Source organism: Phalaenopsis equestris, unplaced genomic scaffold (assembly GCF_001263595.1).
Source record: "Phalaenopsis equestris unplaced genomic scaffold, ASM126359v1 Scaffold000761, whole genome shotgun sequence".
Lineage (NCBI taxonomy): Eukaryota > Viridiplantae > Streptophyta > Magnoliopsida > Asparagales > Orchidaceae > Phalaenopsis > Phalaenopsis equestris.
In genome coordinates this window covers 142,752-158,932 of record NW_018165201.1, presented here as the reverse complement: position 1 = coordinate 158,932, position 16,181 = coordinate 142,752, and the positions used below count along the sequence as shown (strand labels likewise).

The window sequence follows — 16,181 nt, the reverse complement described above, 5'->3', positions numbered from 1 at the left end:
GGTAATTGGAGCAAAAATGAGCAAAAAAAAAGATATTAGGAATCAAAACGGAGTATTTTAGCATCCTGGCGCCAGAAACACTATTTTCCAGAGAGTTGGTGCCATAGGCGCCATTTTACAGAAAAGCGGGGCCATAAGCGCCAGAATTGGCGTCAAAATCCATAGAATAGTGCAAATTTCAATATACTGGCGCCACAAACGCCAAAACTGGCGCCAGAAACGTCATAGACGAATTAAGACGGAGTAAGGCGGTTAGTGACTATTTTGGAGCGATTTTTGAAGGCTCCAATCAATTCAAACACCTCATGGAGTGATTCAATTCATTTAGACATTTTGGAAAGACTCTTGAATGAAGGGACTAGCTCTTGGTGTGAAAAGGTGTGCCTTTTAGGAGAAAAAAGGAGGGAATTTTGAGTTCTTTTGAAATGAAGACTGACCCTAATTAAAAAGAGAGGAGTTTAGAGAAGAAGGGGGGCGAAAGGTTTGAAGAGGAGAGTTGGCGTGAGAGAGAAGTCTTGGGAGAAGATAAAATTTTCTTCTAAAGTTGTATGAGGAGAGGAAATGTGAGAGATTTCTTCTTTATTATATTTTTAAGAGAGAACTGAGTGTGATTGTAAAGAAAAAAAGTGCTTAAAGGGAACTTTAAGGGATTTGCTTGAGAAGAAATGTGAGATAAGTTGTGTATTTTCTTTTATTTGTGTTTTAAACTTGTTTTTATATATAAAATCTATGTTTTGTTGTATTTTTCTCATGAATTCTGAGTAGACTTATTTATATTTCTTCCTACAATGAGATATGATTTTGTTATGTAATATTTTAAACGTCAATAAATTGTGATGATTCAAACTCTGATTTTCATTTACTTTTGGATATGACCAATTGAAATGTTAAAATTTGTTGAGAAACATAAGATCTGAAAGGGCTATGCTTTCTACAATAAGGTAAGAGTCACATTCAATTTCATGAGTGAGAATGTAGTGTTTGGGGTTGCGTGCTAATAAATAGAAAAATATACTTTGATGGGTGCAAAATTGGAGATTTTAAGGTATCAGACTAAAATCCTCAATTTGGTTTTGTTTCTTGGAAATTAAAGCGAGATTGTTAGCCCTCAGGGGAGGGAGAAATGAGAGCTCTGGACTAGCAGCCAGTATTCTCTCAAACTAACCACGAATTTAGGGACCAAACTCTGTATTAGTCAATGTTATTTATGCCCATTTAGAGGGTAAAAAATATGATTGCTCCTATTTGACACAATATAATTTTATATGTATTTTAAATGATTTTAATTATTTCACAATCCATAAACTCATTGTAAAAGGGAAGGATGTTTTCTTAAATTCGAACTCTTCGTTAAAAAAAATTTTTTTAGTCTTTATAAGTTTATTTTTTGAAGTTTAGCAAATAGTTTAGTTAACTAAGTTCTTTTAATTGCATTTCATTTAGTAAATATAATAAATTTACTTTAGATTTGTTTTGCATATTTAAGTTTTGTAGCTTGTATATTGTGGTTTACATTATAACTATAAGAATTTCCAACTCCCTGTGAGATCGATACTTAAGACTTCATTAGAATCATTTATCACCTGAGCGATACGTATACTTGTGTTATTATTACGGTTTGACAACTTAAAGATTTTAAAAGATAAAATTATTTATATTGAATTTATTTTTATTGATTTATTTTTATTGGGATTGAACTGCATATTTACTATTTGTGTTGTCGTGTGTGTATTGTAATATTGAAAGATATTTGCAACGCGCCACAAAACCGTGTATCATGGGGTTGGCTTGGATGTTTCATTTGGTGTATTCTTGTTGTTTGATTCGATGGTTGAACCCTGTTTATCCTTGTTATTTAAGTTATTTTAATTTATGATTTTTTTCATCTACTATGATTTGATTTCGTAGAATAATGATGTATCGTTATATATAAATCCAATTAATGCATCTTTATTGTTAGAACATTGACGTTTTTTTTAATTAAGTTTCTTTTCTTTTAACAAAACATCTTGAATAATCTAAATTTATCCATTTATTATTAATTTAATTTTTTTAACTTTTTTATTGCATTCTATATATATATATATATATATATAAAGTTTTTGTTTCTTGAAAGTTTACTTCTAAATTTGAAGTGTTTAATTTTTTTTATTTAATAAAATTAATCATCCCCAGTTATTAAAATAAACTTCCAATAATTTTTTAAATCTTAACTAACATTCTTGTCCATATATCATCGAAATTTAATCACTTGATTCTCAGAACTCCTAATTGTAAAAGTCGGATCATTTTAAGTATTTGGAATGTATAAATTTTATATTAAAATGTTAATCTTTCTAATTTCATTATTAAGTTTTTTTATCTATTTTCAATAAATCAAATTATTTAATTTTATTATTAATTCTAACCTACGTAAATAAAATTTCATTTAAAATAAAGTTTAATTTAAACCTGTCTGTCACGGACAAATAGTCCCACATCGGCTAGGTGTAGGGCCGAAAAGCAGTATTTAAGTCCTGGGCTGCCCACCACCCTCAAGGGCTCTTTTGGGAGGTGACAAGTGGTATCAGAGCAGATTACTGCCTGCCAGGTGTGTGGACTCTCCATGGTCCAGTGGGACCCTCGGTGGAGCCGATCCGTGACAGAACAGCGGATTGTCACGGACAAATAGTCCCACATTGGCTAGTCCCACATCGGCTAGGTGGTATTTAAGTCCTGGGCTGCCCACCACCCTCAAGGGCTCTTTTGGGAGGTGACATGTCGCTTACTATTTGATTGCTTCCTTCACACCCAAACTCGTCTGTCGATTCACTCTAGCCAATTCCCTTGCATAGTGTTTGTTAGAGAGAGGCTCAACGTCTTATCATGTTTTTCTTAACCATTTATCATTTGGTCGTGCGATTGGCCTTGTGATATAGCACAAATTTGGTTCAAGTAGAAAGAAGGTTCGCTCGACCTCAAACTTCTTGTCTCACCTTCTCTACACACAATACTTATTGCTTGTGACAATGCTCTCACTTCTGCTGTCGCGTGTGACTGAATCTTCTATTTTGCGATCTTTGCTTGTGACTTAATTTTCTGGTTTGTGTTTTCTTGCATTGTCCTCACTATCTTCAGATACACTTGATTGCTGTTTTTCGCTCGAGCTAATGCTCATCGTTACTTCAGCTTCATTTGAGTTTGCATGGCCACATCTCACTCACACATGCTCTTCTCCCCCGCTCTTACGTTCTGCTTATCTCGTATCTTTGGTCCCCCTTTTCTTGCTTCATCCCCTTTGCTCCCTTTCTTAATAATATAGAACCGATGCTAGCTAGTTCCTAAATTCTTAGGCCTTATTCATAAATTTGAAAATCCTAGACTTGACTTTTGTTCTTTGTTTTGGAGAATATAACTCTATTGCTTGGATCCACTTGAACGTTTTATGTTACTATGTTTAAATGTGTTATGAATTTTTTTACAAATTTTAACTTTATCTGGAGATTAGGTTATACTTGAGCTAATCAGGCTACCAGATTTTGGTAAGCTTTTTGACCTTGTGAAATGGAATTTAGGTTTTATAAAAAATTTAAAACTTTTGTTAGTGGTGGGAAAATGTATTTGGTTTAGATCTATAGAGCTTTTCATCAATTTTAAAGAATTTTGGGTTGAACAAAAGGCTGAGGTAATAAGATTAGGTTTCACTTGTGCTTTTGCTTTGGCCAACCATTTGATCTTGTGATTTGGCTTCTGATTTTATGGGGAATGGGAGTAGGAAAAATTACGGCGACATTAGGGGAAGGAGTAAAAATTACCATGTCAAGAACTTGATTTTTGACAAGAAGAGAAAAGTAAAATTGCAATATAATAAACATATTGCTCACCAAATCTTTGTCTCCTTGAGCTGGTTGCCAAGCATCCAAGTCTAGGATGGAAATTATTTTTTGTTCTCTCAATTATTCAGTTTTTTTTTCAAAACTTTGCTAAACCACAAATAAATAATCCACTTGCAAATCTTAAAAATAATTAAGGAAAGACCAAAAGAGGGAGGATAGGCTGTAGCCCTAGAAACCCTAAACAAATCATATAAGAATAATTAACAGCATTATCATGCTATTAATTATTTCTTTCATGATTTTGCATAATTTCTCCCAGCATTATAAAATTTAAATTTATAAATTTAAATTTATAACTCCTTTTTAAGTCCACATTGAGTTGCATAATCTTAAGCAATTTAAAATTTCAATTAAGAAAGCTAAATTAACAATTCTTAATAGGTGTCCTCATCATATTCTTGTTCCTTATGATTCATTCAGTTAATTGTTGTGCATCACATATGCTTGCCATCTCAATATAAAACTCTAATGTTTAGAGCTCTATATAGATGGATTCTTAAGTCGGATTACTTGAGTGCCAGTGTTGAAGCCGTCAAGTTTGTAAATGAAGAACCCTTCGAATGGTATCACAAAGGCCTTACTGAAGACGGTGCAATCAGCTTGGAAGCTCCACGAAAGTGGCGCACTTTGAGAGAAAGGACTGGCCACGGTGCCTTCTATGGGATGCGCATTATCATATATGGAGAATGCATTGTTCCCCCACTGGTATCATTTTCCGAATAATTTTGCTCAATATTACTTCTCATTCTTCTCTAAACTCTTCAACGCTGCTATGAATTTCCAACTCCTTTGATCATATTGTTTTGTTTTTTCTTAACTTATTTCTATGGGTGTGGATTATTCGGTCAAAACGGAACCCAACAAAACAAGTTTGGTTGATTCAGTTTGGATTTCAAAAATACATTTCAATTTTTTGTTTTTTTAAAACTCTATATTCTGTTTTTGGCTTTTAGTTAGGTTTTGATTTCCATTCAACGGAACAAATAAAAAAACTGAATTAAATGGAATATTCATGAAATTAATCAATATTATACTTGCATATGTAATTCTTTAATGTTTGCTTATAACACAACCGCTAAATTTTGGTTTTTTCATGACCGAATCATTGATACCAATTAAACTTTGGTTTAGTTTATCAAAATTTTGATTGCTTTAATTTTTTCGGATTTTTTATTCTGGTTGCAACCAAATCGTCCAATTTGAAAACCAGTCCATCCAAACGAATGTTCATTCCTCCTTTTTTCCAACCTGATCATAATTCATAACAATTCAGGACACCCTGAAACGAGCAGTGAAAGCCGGAGATGGCACCGTTCTAGCGACCTCCCCTCCTTACACCCGCTTCCTTAAATCCAGCATCGATTTCGCCATCGTGAATGCCAGCATGCCGGTAATTGACGTGTGGATTCAAGAATTCTTGAGGCATGAGATACCTTGTGTCCTTCCAGATTACCTGGTGGAATACGTATGCAAGCCTGGTTATTCTCTTGAGAAACATGTTCTTTATGAGACCCATAAATGGGCAGAGAAATCTTTTGCAAACCTTCTTAGCCGCTCAGAAGAGCTGGTTTCTGATGAAGTTTCTGCTGAAGATGACTTGTCTGATATTAAATGCCTGGCCTGTGGTTCTCCAGATAGGGAAGATGTGATGCTAATCTGCGGCGACGAGGCTCGCACCCGCGGCTGTGGTGTTGCAACTCATATAGACTGCTGCGATCCCCCGCTTACGAAAGTTCCGGAGGGCGACTGGTTCTGCCCCAGCTGCAGTAGAAAGACGGGGAAGAAGGCCCCGTCAAAGACCAACCAAGTAAAACGCAAGAAGGGTAAGTGATCATTGGAATGCAATAAAAAATTCTTGTATTTTACATATCTCAAATCTAAACTTTCATATTGTCATAGCATTTCGGTGCTTTAAACCTATATATAAACAATAAAAATAGTGCTATTTTTGTTGTGGTATTAAAGATCTGAGTGCCGTGTGTAAATACAAACGTTTAGGTGGGAGACATGTAAATACATAAAAATTGTGTGTAAACCTCGACAAATCTTGATAGGTTTAGGTGTTTTAATGATATAGTTCTGTTTATTAAAATCTTTTATTTCTGAACTGAAGTTCCTTGTATGGTTATGTTTCCATGGTTGGAAGTTATGTAGGCCTAGGGGTGTAAACGAGGCGAACATGAGCGAGCCATGCTCAGCTCGTGTTCGGCTCGTTTATATTTCGAGCTCAAAAAGTGTTTTTCTGTTCGACTGGTTTGCTTAATGAGCCGAACACGAGCTGTTCACGAACAAGAGTCCTTTTAAGAACCCTAATCATGTAGCCATAAGACAATAACGATTTGAACAAGATTTAAAAATTATGATTTATATTAAAACATCATTTGAATCTAATTTAATAATTTTCATTCTATTTTCTCAATCAATATTTTAATTGATGATAAATCTTTGTAGCCTTGTAGTCAATTAGATTTTTTTAAAATACTATTTTATATATATATATATAAACTTGATGAGTAGTATTTCGAGCCAAAATGAGCCGAACACGAACGAACACATCTTAGTTCGTGTTCGGCTGGTTAACTTATTGAACGAAATTAACGAGACGAACACGAGCTGTTAGCGAACAACGAGCCGTTTTGACAGCTCTATGTAGGCCTTTACTTAATTAGTTTTGCTGCAGTTTTATTGTTATGTATCCTCAACAGTATGCAAGTTACTGATGTGTAATTAGAAATATTGGATTTGTCATTATTTTCTTGTTTTGGATCAAAGTTGCTATTGTCCTGATGAGTTATTTTAATTTTTAATGATGTGGGACAATTATTTCTTTACTGGAAGTTTAGAGTTTCATGCATCAATGGAAAGTAGTAGTAAGATTATCTTCTAACTAGAGTTAGAAGTGAGCTTTATATGGGAAAGGGTTTGCTTGAATGACAATTTTTTTTTTTTTTTAATTTGTATTGGAAATGTTAATATATTAAGAAAAGTTTAGTAGAAGAATTTTTGGAGTTGGTCTTGTAATTATTAATATACTTATTTTATGCATGAGTAATTATAATTAATTTATTTTATGAAAATTTTTAAAATTATTTATATTTTTTAAATGAAAGGGGTAATGGAATAAAAAAAGTTGCCCATTATAAGTTGAAAAGAAAATATTTTTAATGAGCAATATTATTAAAGATTTATTTTTTATTTTGGATAAATAATTTTTTATTGGAAGTAGTTTTACATATCCTACTAAAAAAATCTACTAAACTAAAATTTTAGTGAATGCATGCTTAAAATAATATATTTGATATTTAAAAAAAAATATTTAATAATTTCTTTACAAAATTTATAAGCGAAGAACATTATAATGCTAAAACTCAAGTTAATATATTCCTTTTTTTGATTATTTATAAATAATAATATGAACTTTATACTTCTCCTTAGATGAGATTTAATTTTGCTGAATTTTCAAAAAAGAGTCACAGTAAATAATAAAAGGAAGATTTACTTACCATGTATTTACCCAAGCTCCAATTTTTAAGTACATTACCCATTTCTGATGTATTTACCCAAGCTTCAATTTTTAAATACATACTACCTTAACTACGCACGAAAATGTGTATTTTGCTTTGTAAAAGTTAAAATGGTGGTATTTTTGACGTGTTATCGAAGATTTGGGTTATGTAAGTTTGATTCTAAGTTTATTCCTTCTTACACTTGTGTATCTTTAAATAATTTTGATAAAATTTTTTATGCTTTTATCTCTCATGTTTCATAGCTAAATCTGTTTTAATGTTCATCTGATGTAAGAATAGTTTTTTCGCATGAACTTTTTTATGCTTTTGAACTATGCATGTCGTCATTTACTTCTAATCTGTTTTATTAAGTTGTTAAAACTTCTTGTGATCTAAGACTCCTAACCTTCAACTAGAAGATCAAGTAGGTTAACACATCATAACCTAATGGAATAAACCTATTGCCAGAAAGTAATTACAATCTAGATAAGGGGATTTGAGGAAACCTAAAAAACGCTAGATAACTAAGTCCCTTTTAATTGTAATATACTTTCTGACTTTTCTTATACCCTACCCTAGACATAGGCTAAAAACGATTGTATCGCTGGTTGTTAACTACTACCTTAGGAAACTCATAGGAAAATATTGAGAAAACACTATAGGGGTGTCACAGAAACATGATTCTCATCACATCTGAAGAGCTCAAAATTGTTACTTGTCATTTCTGTTTGATGTTAGTTCTATTTACTTTTTCTTTTGTTCATTTCAAAGTCCATAATTTAGTAAAATAGAACTTCTCATGTTAAGAAGATTTTCATAATTATCCTCGTAGGATCGAAACACTGACTCACAATATGTAAATCACTTCTAGTTGCGTGAACTACAAACCTATCTCATAACACATTTTGCACATCAATATTTTGTCGTCGGTGCCTTAAACCCTAAACCCTAATCCCTAACATTGTGATAATTTTAGTTAATAAACCTAGAATTTAGGTTTGAACTATGTCTTATTTTCTTATTTGTTTCATTTTTATTATAATTTAGTTTCGTTCTTCTTTTTGAAAAATCCAAAAAAATAAAATTGTTTGCATCTTTATTTATATTTCTATGATTTCATATTTTCCTGTCCAACTCTTGTATTATCCTTGTGAAATTCTTTAAGTTTTTCCAATTTTTATTCGCATTCCCTATTTTGGAATGGTTTTGACCTTCACACACTTATCATTGCATGCTTAGGAGTAGTTTAGGTCAAATTGAAAAAGATACTTAGAAAATTTTAAAAATTCTAAAAAGTCAAATAGTTCAAAAAGTTTTAAAAAAATTTTATAGACAATGAACCCTCATAAAAATCACAAGAAACTACTAAGAAGGATTGTTAACACATGGGTAAACATAATTCACATGAGTATCCAATACCCCGTCGTAGAAACCCACACATTTGAGCTGAGACCTGCCATAATTTATACGAACCAAAACAATTGGTTTGAGGATCCCACACAGAAGATCCAAATATGCACCTAGCTAATTTTCTATAAATTTGTACAGCCTTCAAGTTTAACGATGTCCTCGGTAATGCCATTAAAGTAAGAATTTTACTTTTCTCACTTAAGGATAAAACCAATAATCATACTCACCTCCTTAGGACCAGGATCCATCACCTTATGGATTAACTTAGCCCAAAGATTCCTAACTAAGTACGTCCCTCCATCTAAGAGTGTCAAATTTAAGAATGATATCACATTCTTTACCCAAATAGATCGAGAGTTGATCTGTGTCGTTTGAGAGATGTTTAAAAGTTGCTTAGGAAATGTCCTCATCATGCCCTACATGATTGGTTAATTATCTAAACTTTTTACAAAGGGTTGGTATGATCCTTAAGGTTATTATAGATGCTGCAACTGAAGTACCTCATGTCCAAACCATTCAATGAGGTGTATGTTTTGATTGAGAAATGTCAACTAATAAATTCAAATGGACATCTAATAGAGTCATACTGAAGAATGTACGTACTCTACACGAGACCGACATCCTGACAATCCGGGCTTCACAACTAGTGGTCATCTCTAGAAAGTTAGATAATTATGGGATCAATTATGTGCCAGAATCCCTATCAAGTGATAAGATAATTTATAGATCAATATAAGATCCTAGCACTGATGTCTTAGAGAATGTAAATTTTGTAAGCAACAATTCAAAAATCCATTCCAACACTTACAACTAAGGCTGGAAGAACCATCACACTTTTAACTGGAACAACAATAACCTAATGGCAAGAAAACTAGTGGTGGGGGAACACATGTGATTATGAATAATAAATAAAGCATGAAATGTCCTAATAAAAATTTATTGATATTTATAACTTATGATATTTTTTATGTATATGTCCATTTCTTTATCAAGTGTATGTTCTATGATAAAATAGCATAGAAGGGGTATATATCTTGAATGTTGTCACATCCTTTGAAAACAACATGGTTTAGAAAATCAGACTTGACCAGCCAATTTGATCGGTTCGACCGTGAATTGGCCATAGGTCCAATTTCGACCTTTGAACTTTTGACATCTTCTTCTACCGATTTAATATCCGGTCTACTTTTCACAACCTTGCATTACACTTAAAATTAATCTACTAATTTTTTTTAGTATGTATTCCAACATGAATAATAATAATATTACTATTACTAATTATATAATAAATTTAGTTTATCTATAAATATAAGTATATTATAAGAGAAAGGTGTTAATGAACAATTGATGAAGAATGAGGAACTTTCAAAAGAGGATTGACACATCTCCAAGCTTGAGAAACATATATGAGTTCATTCACAAACAATATGACATTTGTGCGACAATCAACAGGTCGTAAGATTGATTGAAGTTTTACTTTAAATTCTTATTTGTTATATTATTTTCATTAAGTGCTAGCAAAATTTAAAAGTCAATTTTAATTTTTTCGATGCATGAATAAATTTATAGTAAGAAGTGAGTTGCGACCGATGACGATCAATGGAAGATGACAGGTGGTGGTCGATGATGGTCTGCGATGATCAATAGCGGTCAACGGTGGTCGACGGCGGTCAGTGGTGGCCGTCGGTGGCAGGAGTGGTGTTGGACTTCAGCTTCTTTTCAAAGCTTCAAGTGCTTTCTCAAGCTCAAGCTTCTTTCTCATGAGAGGCGTGGGGCTTTATTTATAGTATCCTGGGTGCAATGAATGCAAGAATACGAATCACTTTGATCGGACGGGCTTCCCTCAATCAGACAACGTTTGATGGACATTTGAGTGCCTAAACGATGTTGGAATTGAGCAATCTTGGGCTCATTGGACTTGTCTTGTTGAGGTTCTCAATTTGATTATAGGATTTCAAGATTCGACATTCGTTTAGCCTTTTAAAGATGTCCGAAAAACTTCCAAGGTTGGTTTAATGACTTGATCCGAACTTGATTTGACTCGGATTGGACTAATTTTGGTAATATTGAGTTCTTCTTGTCGAGTTAGTCAGTTCGACTGTAAAGTTGTTGAAATCGGAGTTTTGGTTGTGTTTTATCTAGGTTTGAATATTTCTTGCTAAAAAATATTTCGAGATCTATGTCATATCTCGAGATTTATGCCAAATGATGAAGATTTTGCTGGACATATACCAATATATATATATATATATATATATACATATATATATATCCTTGAAAGAGATATATATATATATATAATGTTATATTAACTAAATAATGAAATGATATCTAAATTATGTTAAAATATATGCATATAAAGTTTTATTTTATTGTAGTATTTTGAAGATAATTTTAAAATTTGACCATTACATAAAATAAATATAAAACTTAAGTAAAATACATACATACACCAACATACATATATAAATCTCTTTTTATTTCGGGCCCGTTTGGGGCAGCTTATTACTGCGGTCGGCGTTTTCAAAACGCCTACCGAGTGTTTGTTTCGGACGTCTGTATCGCGGTAGGAAATCGCCCGACGCAGCTCCTTCGTTATTCGAGACCACACCTCGCATCCCGCTTTCCGCTTATTGTTCGAGATTATTACCCTGAAGCGCTCGTTCTCGATCCCGTCCTCGTCCGCCCTTCTCTCACGAAATAAACCCTCGGTTGCCGATTCATCCGTCCCGATCCCGATCCCGATCCCCTCTGCTGCGTCCCCTCTGCCCGCGAAAGAAGCTCGGCTGGATCCGAAGAGGATCTGTCACTCGAAGGGCAGCTTTCGTTCAAAGCTCTCCCGCGCTCGAACCGAGAAGATGATCTATAAGAATCGAAGCTCTCCTTCTGTCATTCTCTTCTCAACACCTTCCCCGCCCACTATAAGTATTGCCTCCCGTTCACTGTAAGAAAAAGTTTTCTTGATTTAAATTTTCTGGATGATTTTTCTTTTTTTGAATTTGAGGTTTGTGAAATCCATTTTTCTATGCGAGAACTGTTTTCAACGCCTTTGTGTTGACGAAAGTATTGACTGTTTATTCAGTTCGTCTGAGATTTTATTTGTTGGAGTAATTTACCACAAAGCAATGTGCTGGAGTTTGGCTGGAACCAAGCTTCTATGGTATTTAACCCTTTAGACATCTTGCTATATCAATTTTTAGATCAACAAATTTCAAGATATGATCAATTATGAATTTTTCATGGACGCGGAGTGATTTTCTAGAGCAAGTATTCAATAATTTGAATCAAACTTTGAATTTGTTAAATTATTATGCTCCATTCTTTTTTATGTAAAATTGATATTTCTTTCACCCTGGTGTGAAATTTTGCTAAAGGATTATTTTTTTTTGAATTATTGCAATAATCTTTTTGAACTGAACAGAGATATAATTGTCATTTATCCAACCAGTAAGTTGTTCTAAATAAACTATCACAAATAGTAAGCTAACTTATTCTGATAATATGAAAATTATCAAATTATCAGAATAATGTGATGGCTAACTTATTCTGATAATATGAAAATTATCAAATTAACAAAAAAATGGGGCCCCCCCCCCCCCCAATGAATATGATTATATTCCTTCAATTCAGTCAAGGACGTCCTCCCAAGTCATAAAAAACGGCTGGGGAAAGAACAAATTCCCACCGCTACCGAACAAAACAATTTATTTACACTTCAGCCCCTCACAATTACTTATTAGCAGAACCAACCCTCACCTCTGTGCCTGCCCGGGTCACATGCACGTCACTCTCTCAGTTTAATAATCGTCGAGTCGTAACCAAGAAGCCCGGTGGCGAAAATTAATGGCAGATCTAACGAGACCTGAAAAGCTCCCACCGCTACATAGAGAGCATCATAAATGGGAGGGTGCAAATGTGGGTGAAAATTGCTAATTTGTTAAATTATGCGGGACAGAGCTGAGTGGGCAGCACGGTCAGGGGTGGTGGAAGATGGAACTCCGAACAGGTGTTGGCATTTCACAAGCACATGTGTGGGCCCTGCTAGGATTAGTTCTTTTTATAATTCTATTGTTAACAGATGTTTATGAGTAATGATTGATATAATTATAAAATTAGTTTGTTTTTAATGAAATGGCACACAAGTATTATATATTTAAATATCTAGCCCCTGAAGTTTGATATTTATATTTCTTAGACTTTGGTCTCATAAGCCCATGCATACAAAATGTGTATTTCATTTTTAAGAAATTTATTAATGATTAGGGCTGTCAATTTGGCACGTTGTTCGTGAACAGCTCGTGTTCGGCTCATTAAGCAGCTCGTGTTCGGCTGGATTATAAATTTTTAAGCTCGAAATATAAAAAAGCCGAACACGAACAACAATTTGTTCGCTCGTGTTCGACTTGAAATGACTCAAAAAAAAAATTATATAACTTTTTATGTAACAATATATTATATATATTATTTATATAATAATATATTATATATATTTATGTCTAAGTTTAAATCATAACACCTCATCGGATAATGTGGTTAATGTTTTTTTGTATAAATTTGATCCAGGTTCGAATCCCACACTTTACAACTATTTTTCTCAATATAAGTTTAACGAGCCAATTTCGAGCCGAACACGAACACATTGTTTACGAGCCGATTTCGAACAAGAGCTATTTCGAACGAGCCGAACACGAGCCAAGCCTGAGCTCGCTCAAGCTCGGCTCGTTTACAGTCCTATTAATGATGATATTTAAAAGTGTTGAGTGTTATAGAGATAAATATGAAAGTTTTGGTGTTAGATATAAAAATTCAAAAGAATTGTGTGCTATGTATTTACGTGCTCCATTTTTAATATATATGTGCTTTTCATTCGTTTTTGTTAAATAGCAATGTAAATCCGAACTTTAGCAGAATAACATGAGTAACTTCTATCAATCATATGATTTCAGGTTTAGCGTCTGTTTGGGGTAGCTGCAGCTTATTAAAAAACAGTTTTGAAGCTACAGAATAATAATCTAATACTCAAAAAATTTTGATGACTATTACAAATTTTTTGACCGCAACTAAAAAACTGCTACCGCACCTAGTTAGGAGTGGTGGAAATACACAGATTTTAGCTGTAATTTTTTGAAAATTTTGCTAAAATGCAGTTTACCCAAACAGATAAAATTGCAGTGCTGTGTGTCACACCGCCACCGCACTGTTGCCCTAAACAGACCCTTAAAATATATCACTAGAATTTACCACTCTATCTAAATCTAAAATAAATGAAGATGATTTTCATTGAAATTGCAACTTTTTGAAAATACTACCAAAACGTAGTCTACCCAAACAGATAAAATTACAGTGCTGTGTGTCACACCGCCACCATACTGCCGCCCTAAATGGACCCTTAATATATCACTAAAATAAATGAAGATGATTTTCATTGAAATTGCAACTTGAAACATCAAATAAACTTTAGAATGGACAATCAGTTAGACTCATATAATCATTCCAAAGTATGCCATGAAAAATCTCAAGTTATTGTAAAATACAATGTTGATTTTATTTAAGAATATTAGGTCTTGTAACCACACCACTAAGGTATAGACAGCTTAATCATGAGGGGTTAATGTTGACTCAAGTAAATATTTTTGCAAGGAAGATTTACATAGATACCATTTAATTTTTATCAATTTACATATTTGACATCTAAACTTTATTTTTTACATTATGCTACATTAATTATGCATGAAAAAAATGTATTTCACTTTTTATAAGTTTAAATAGTGATATTTTTGATGTCATATGAATATTTCATGGCATCAAAATTGGATGGTATTTGATATGCAAATACATAGAAATTGGGTGGTATGTATGTAAATGTTCCTTTTTTTTTAATACAACAAAGATCCAAAGTTTATATATATAAATGAAGCTGCCTGAGGAACTTCGGTTGGGTCAACTTGAGCAGTCCAATGCATCTTGATCTCCAAGATTCTTATCCCATAGACAAACATGCCTTCTATATCTTTAAAATATGTATAAATAAAATAAAAGTACATGAATGCATGAACCAATAATACACACATATATATAATTTGATTTAGTTGGCATGTCACAATAATGTGTTATGTTCACATTTGTAGCATTCAATTGTGATATTAGTCAAACATTTAGGAGGACATACTAAAATATGTCTATCATGGCGAACCTATACGAACATGTGCTTGAATTTGCAGCAGTTTTGTTAGAAATAGAGTGAAGGATCCTAAGGTGTCAGATTCGAGTGCTCATCTTGCACCGAAAAGAAAAGATGGCTTAGAACAACAATGTGTTATGTACAAATTTTTAGCATTCAATTTTTTAAATTCTAAGGACATAGTGATGTGATGACTCCGCTCTATGGTGGAGTCACGTATTGAAGTACTCATAAAGAGGACTGGCAAATCTTTCAAAAAATTTTAAAAAGAAGATTAAATCATTAAGCGGTTGTAAAAATCTTATGGACTAACATAATCTATCCTTGGGTGAATCACACTATCCTTAAAATCAAATGAATTTAATAATGTGTGGTCCATAGACTCCACTTAAAAGTAGATTGACACACAAAAGTGCTCATGAGAGTTACTTAAAAGATCTAATGGCTTTAATCAAATTTTAATGATATTTAAAAGAATAAATATTTTCAAAAACATTGAATATGCTTAAGGGTTTAATGTGTCAAAGGAAATTAAATGATTAAGAGAATTTTAAAGTAGGAATCTAAGATCAAGAGTAGCGCACACTATTAGGTGAATCATGTCACCACATGCTGCAAACTCAATTTATGTAAGAAAAAAAAAATTATGAAATATTTTTAGATGAAGCCGCTTAACTTCTTTTGGGTTTAAAGCTTCAAAATTCAACCAAAATATCTCTTTCTCTTTCCTTTATGACACCAATACAATAGAGAAATGTCGTGATATCATTTTATGCCAAAAATGTAATCACAAGTTTATTTTCAATCTACTTGTGGATGGAATCAATAAATCAAGCAACCAAAATGAAAGTCAAGAAGTTATGAATTCATAAGGTGGTCTATCCCTCCCTTCTATCAAGAAAATTTTATACTATTTTATTTTCATGTATTATGCACTTATAAGACTAGACATATGCGAGTGAGTTATTAAAAACCTTGATTTGATAGAATTTTGTTATGGGTTTTGCATGAGCGAAACCTAAGAGGTAAGTTTAGTGAACCTTTCTCATATGTGTTCTAATGAAATATTATTTTCATTTTTTATAGTTTGTCTAATGGATAATATTGCCATCTCTCTTCTTAATAAATCTAGATATTTTTTTGTCATATAATATCATATTGTCTTGCTTTGACTTCATTCCACTAAACATTATGACCAAGATGCATACA

General features: G+C 32.8%; 1 protein-coding gene across 1 annotated transcript in view; it reads left to right on the top strand.

Annotated features, from left to right (window-relative positions):
- LOC110030960 (BRCT domain-containing protein At4g02110) overlaps window positions 1-5,930 on the top strand; it is a 48,794-nt gene extending 42,864 nt beyond the window's left edge. The window contains exons 9-10 of the mRNA XM_020733965.1: window positions 4,364-4,580; window positions 5,149-5,930. Coding sequence (XP_020589624.1) covers window positions 4,364-4,580; window positions 5,149-5,706 — 775 coding nt within the window. The 3' untranslated portion in view covers window positions 5,707-5,930. The remainder of the gene's footprint in view (window positions 1-4,363; window positions 4,581-5,148) is intronic.
- Window positions 5,931-16,181: the final 10,251 nt, after the last annotated feature.